Source organism: Chaetura pelagica, unplaced genomic scaffold (assembly GCF_000747805.2).
Source record: "Chaetura pelagica isolate M959 unplaced genomic scaffold, ChaPel_1.0 scaffold676, whole genome shotgun sequence".
NCBI lineage: Eukaryota > Metazoa > Chordata > Aves > Apodiformes > Apodidae > Chaetura > Chaetura pelagica.
In genome coordinates, this window is record NW_009953724.1 from 1,100,510 (window position 1) to 1,106,540 (window position 6,031).

Here is a 6,031-nt window from a genome sequence, read left to right on the forward strand (position 1 = left end):
GGGAAAGAGGAGAAAAATCTTGCATGCCAGAGATTTGTGAAGATAATAGATTAAGGCCAAAAAGACCAAGGAGATTATCTCCTCTGAGCTGCTGCAGCTCTTAGGTAAGGCCTCAAAGCCCCACTCCGTGGACTGCATGAAGCCTCGTGACTGCTGATCCAGGACATAGGAAACTTGATCCCAGCTCTTGCACTTATATAGTAGATGAGCAATGTCCATTTCTTTGTTTGACAGGGTCATAAGTCTTCCAGCGAGAGGACAGAGCTGCTTTTCTCACTACACAGCTCCAACTGTTAAGTAAGGTGTAAGATATGGACTGATTGCTCTGGAGGAGGGAGCACTGTACTCGGCCCATCCCTGACCCTTTTGCAGTTGAAAGCAGGTCTCAAGCTCTGGTGAAAGAAAAGAAGGAGGAGCTGGATGCTGTCTTCATCAGTACAGCTCAGCCTTTCCCTCAGCCTCCATCCTGAGAAAAGCTGGACAAGACAAAGAACTGATTCCAGGCCCTGTTCGTAGAGCTGTGACATGCCAAAATAATTTTCTTAGAGGTTACACAACTTCAGAGCTTCCTGTAACTCAAAACGTTGGGTGTTTTCCTAGATTGCACAAGAAAATGGGTGGCGATTGTGTTGGGATGATCTGTCTTTCCAAATGAACAGGAGGGATTACAATGCAGGATGTACCTAAGGACACTGTGGAGGAAAGATAAGAAAAGAAGAAAATTCTAGTTGATGAATCTTTTACCCCACCTCCCATTTTTACTTTAATTTGGGACCTTCAGTAGTACATCTTGCTTTCCTCTTTCCAAGCAGTTCCCAACCCCTCCTATCATCCCCTACCTCTTTCTGATGTAACATCAGCTTCAATACCCTTCATCAACAACCTGCCCTGTCTGAGACAACTCTCTGAATGCAGAAGATGGCTGTTGTATGCCTCCCTCCTTCTTGTAATGCTTTGCTTTCTGTGTGTCCTTTTATTTTACTGGAATAAAACGGCAGAGTGTGTTTCTGTGAGAAGTGAAGAGCACAAAACTAAAACTACACTGAAAAGCTCAGTACTGACCAGTGAAGAGAGGCCTTGTCTCTCCTCAGTCTTTTGCTGGTGGGCTTCAGCTTTGATTCTTAGCTCAGAGAGATGGTCACAGCCTTGGTCTTTTGGTAACTCAAGAGGGAGACCTGGCTGGGAAGTCTCATAGGATTCCACTCAAACCAAAACATTAGGAATGGGAAGCCCATGACTGAGTCCTGTTTTAAAATGTAATGTTCTTCAGGATAATCTGTGGACACACTTTGTAGTTTTGGGAAACATAAAAACACACACACACATGGAGTTATATATCAAAATATTATTGCCTCTGTATAAAGCAGCTCTCAGACATTCTGCACAGCAGGGGGAATTTAAGCATCAAGAAGTGTATTTGTATAAAAACAAAAATAAATAAACTGCACATTTCCCACTTTGACTTCAGTCCCTTCTGTTGAAACACAGAAGGTGATCTCTGTAGGCTGAGGTGGAGATATTTTCATCCCCCCAAAAGCAAAGATTGTCTCTCTCTAGAAGCAAAGTGTCTCTGGAAGGTGCTCTCAGCCAAGCCAGGGTGAAGTTTTGCAGTTACAGAGAAACAAATGTAACATTTTATGATTCTCTCCTGCCCCCAAATCCACAAACAGCCACAATCTGTGCTTCCAGATCCAGCTGATGGTTTCACACACGTCCTGGTTGTGGTTTTGCTGTCTCAGAGGTGCTTCTGCCTTTCAAAGCTCACATGTAAAAGATACCTTGCTCTCTAGTCTCAAGAGAACACGTGGCACCATGTGTGTTCTGGGTGGTACCTGCAGGAGGTATTGCTGCTGCTTCACTCCAGGGCCTCAACACCTCATCACAGCTGCACTTAACTTGTACAAGGGGATGCTGCATGTACATTCATGACTTAGCAGTAAAAATACGCTATTAGCCATATGCCTTGATAGGACAGACACCAGTACAAAAACTCTGTCCAGGTGAATAAATATGAAAAGCATCACTGTCAGTTACTTGTCCTTGTTTAGGCAGCCTTGCTTGGACACAGGGAGCTCTCTAGCCTATTCCAGGCACACCACAGAGCTGCAGGGGTACTCTAGCTCCTCCTCATGTAATGGGTCTGCTCATAGCCTTTGAATTTAAACTTGTGATCATATTTTTTCTCGATATTTGAAGTTTCAAATGCATCACTGAGCACCATGGATGCAGGAGGTGTCCCCTCAGTAGAATTATCACTATCACAGTCACTTGCAATGCCTTCATCTTCTGCCACCTGTGATCTCTGAAAGGAAAAGAGCAGCTTGGTGCTGGGGTCCTCATAGAGCTGTGATATCTCACCCATCTGGACATGCAGATCATCTGGTGATTTCTGGTAATACTTGGTGAAATGATGATCCTTCCTCTGCAGGTAGTGCTCATCAGTGCTAAGTTTGTCACAAATCCTCTCCATCTGTGTTTGAAGAGGGGTCATTTCCAGGCATTCATCCCTGTCCGTATCATGCTCACCATATTCCCTGAGATCTGGGAATCTCACATCAGTGAGGGATACTCTTCCCAAAGAGGAACTGTGAGAAAGGGATGACTTCTCATTTCCTTGGGATCCTGAGGTGTCCACCTCATCCTTTCTCATTGGAAAGAACGAGAAACCCAAGGCACTCAGGTCAAGCACAGATTCACTCTCCAAAGAGAGACCTCCAGCTCCAGAATCCAAGCTATTTTCCTCCTGACCTCTTCCGGATGGTTGACAGTTGAGGTGTCTCTTTGCAAAGTGCATTTCAGTGTATGGGATAAAAGTACTGCTGTCTTCTTCCTCTTCTTCTTCTTCTGAAGATGATGATGAGATAAAAGAAGCCATCCATGGTAGCTTGTTCTTTGCTGAAGTTTTGCTTGTCTCCCTTTGGAACACTGGCTTCTTTGTGCAGATGAGATAGTCCCTGAAGAATTCCTTTTCACTGGGCTCATAGTGAAAGGCTCGTCCAGCAGCTTTTAAATGAGATAAATCCTACCAGGGAAAACAAACACAACACACAGCTCAATGAGTTAGTGATGGTTCTTAAAGAACAGTTTGATTATAGCCCATGCCAGAATCAAAGTGAATTTCTAACGGGACTTATGAATGCAAAATTGAGAAGCTGAAAGCCTTGTAACTCCCCCCACTCCCCTTCAGTTACCCTCCAAAAATCAGTAAGACTGAGTCAGGAGGGGCCCTCAGCATTTGGGCCTTACCAAAGCATCAGGCATCTTCTGCTTAGCATGTTGTTTCAGCAAGCAGGTGATGAAGGCACTTGATGGAAGGATGAGGAGGACAAACACAGGGATTGTGGCAGAAAATGACAACTTCCATTTCCCTGCTGAAAAAGAAAAGACAAAAATAATCTTCTTCTGGTGGTATATTTTGTACTAACAATGGGCTCTTATACTCAGCTTTTCTTTCAGAAGTCTCAGAAAACGTTAGGCTCAAGATCCTTGTTTTACAAATGCAGAGGAAGGATCACAGGCTTGGCTAAGATCAGGCTCTAACTCAGAGTCACAGACAGAAATCAATGTTGATACCAGCCAATGCCTCACTGGGAGCAGGTAAAAAATGAAGCTTTTTTCACATATTTTTCAGGATAAATTTGAATATCTTCACAATTTCATTGAGAGAATAACATAAGTACAAGATTTCAGGATTTTCAGAAAATATTTCAGGGTTGGCTTTTTAATTGAAAATATTTCTACAGAGAGCAGGAACCTTTCACTGGAAAATCCAACCAGTCCATGTAACAGAAAGCCTATTTCTTTTTGTTGAAAAGCTAATTTTGGTGGAAATGTTTAATTTGCCCTGATCCCATTTGATGTCTCACCACATCTTGGTCTCAGCAGGGCCATACCTTTGTGGTGTAACAGCACACACACTGGTTCGGAGAACTCGCTGTACTTGAACTCAATGCTTTGGTAGGAGGATCTGGCACTTAAACAGTAGTTGCCTTCAAGTGCAGTGGTGTTGATAGACAATGTTTTCTTCCTAAAGATACCTTCATATTTCTTCTGTATAGAAACAAAAAGAAGACAGGGTTGGAAAGATGATTCTCTAACTTTTTTGCCCATAATTCTCTTCAACGTGTCGTGTGGCCACAGTGGTTGAAAGGCCTGTGGAGAGACACTTCATGTCTCTCTTGCTGTTTATAGCAAGCATCTCTCCTCAGGATTCTAAGGTGGGATTTCCAGCTGGTGCTGTGCTCTGCTGCCCTGGCACACTGTTGGTGGAACCTGAACCAGTTGTTTTAAACCTCAGATATTGCCCTACTATAGTGACTATAGTGTAGCCTCCCTATCCCTGATAAAAAGAGGGAACTACCAATAATATAGGGACGCACACACACACACTCCTCTACTTCCTTTCTCTGCCTTTGGTTTACCTCTGGTTTGGCCATTTAATTTTCGCCAGGCCCTGGAACCAGTCCCACTCTGCCCTGAAATCTGAAGCTATTTCAATTCAAGGTGGGCATCATTCCTCTGTTTCCAAGAAGTGCTACTTTTACTGACCTTGTATTCAGATCCAGCTTGCCACAGGTACAAGTCATAGGTCCAAGGGACACTCTCCACACAGGTGGCCAGAGGGAAGGAGGCATTCACATGGATTAAGTGCTCCTTCACATCCACGTGTAGCACTGGGGGTGCCAGTTCCGCTGTATTTGAGTGACCAGACATAAGAACAGTGCTTGCTTGTGTGTTAGCCTCACAGAAGTAACACTTTTCTGTGACTGATCTACACTTCTGTTAGTTTGTGATAGACATGAAGGAGGGGGGAAGACAAAGGAATACCTGTTTTTTATTTAACATACCCCCTGGTATGTGGAAAGCTGGAAGTGGATTTATTCACCTCGAGCTTGCTACAGAAATTATTTTCACATTATCATGGCTCATTGTTTGTGCTCACTGTGTCATTCATGAAGCTGCCTCTTACTGTTTCTCTTTGTGTGATGTGTGGTATATACATTTACTCATGCCAACACTGTTGTTGGGATGTCCTTCCATCCAGGCTGTCACATAACAGACACTCACCATCCAAGTAGTATTCCTTGAATTGGGATTCTACCCATGGTGATGAGAACTCTCCAGAAACAGCTTTAACTCGAGCCCGGACTTTGACAAAGAGGCTTGGAAGCACACAAGTCAGATTGCAAGAGGTTCTGTGAATATTTTTGCAGTGAGGAATCTTTCTCCATTTGCCCATAGATTCCTTGCTAAAAGAAGAAAAAAGCATCCCATAATTTAAAACATGCTGCTTGTTATAATTTATTGAGCAAGAGAAGGAAGTGGTTTAGATGATGCTCAGTTTGGAGCCCTTTGCAGACAGATGAGGATTTGTTCTGGTGAAAGGATGCAGCCAGGTCACTGATTGTACGATTTTGATTAATTAATATAAAAAGATACTGATTAATATACCTGCACAGATGTTTGCCCTGGGCCATACTTTCAATCAGACACCCTTTGTGAGCACTTACCTTTCATATCTCACAGTGTAGGTCACGTCTGGTGGAGAATCTTCTCCTGGAGCCCATGTCAAAATCATGGCAAAATCCTTTGACAGCAGTGTAACATTTTGAGGAGGGGGAGGTTGAACATGACCTGCTTGACAGGGAAGATGAAGCAAATTATTAATCATATCTTTGATGATAGGAAATATCACCTGGTTTTGACCAAGGTTGTTTAAAAATTTGGGGCAGAGCCGCTCAGTTCATCCAAGACTGGAAATCAGCGATGGAAGCAGGGATGTCTGTGATGTAGCTCTGTTTCCCTCATCTCCTATCAAACATCTTCATCCTAACAGCTTTTAGAATTAGGACCTAAATTTCAGTGAAACATCCTATTCTGTAATTTTGAGTAGCTCTCTCTGTGGTCTCACTGGATTTCCCTGTGACCTGGTTTACAGCCCCCAAAACTCCAACCTGACTCCTAGCTCCAAGTCCCCAGCGGAGGCAGACCCAGCTGGCTCATACCCCTCAGCCCATCCCAGCCCTTCAAA

At 43.6% G+C, this 6,031-nt stretch overlaps 1 protein-coding gene across 1 annotated transcript in view; it reads right to left on the reverse strand.

The window, feature by feature from the left end:
* Positions 1-2,116: 2,116 nt before the first annotated feature.
* Positions 2,117-6,031, reverse strand: part of IFNLR1 (interferon, lambda receptor 1) — a 4,240-nt gene continuing 325 nt past the window's right edge. Inside the window, exons 2-7 of the mRNA XM_010000592.1 lie at positions 5,511-5,634; positions 5,068-5,249; positions 4,549-4,691; positions 3,894-4,050; positions 3,247-3,368; positions 2,117-3,022 (exon numbers count right to left, since the gene is read on the reverse strand). Of these exons, the coding sequence (XP_009998894.1) occupies positions 2,117-3,022; positions 3,247-3,368; positions 3,894-4,050; positions 4,549-4,691; positions 5,068-5,249; positions 5,511-5,634 (1,634 nt within the window). The remainder of the gene's footprint in view (positions 3,023-3,246; positions 3,369-3,893; positions 4,051-4,548; positions 4,692-5,067; positions 5,250-5,510; positions 5,635-6,031) is intronic.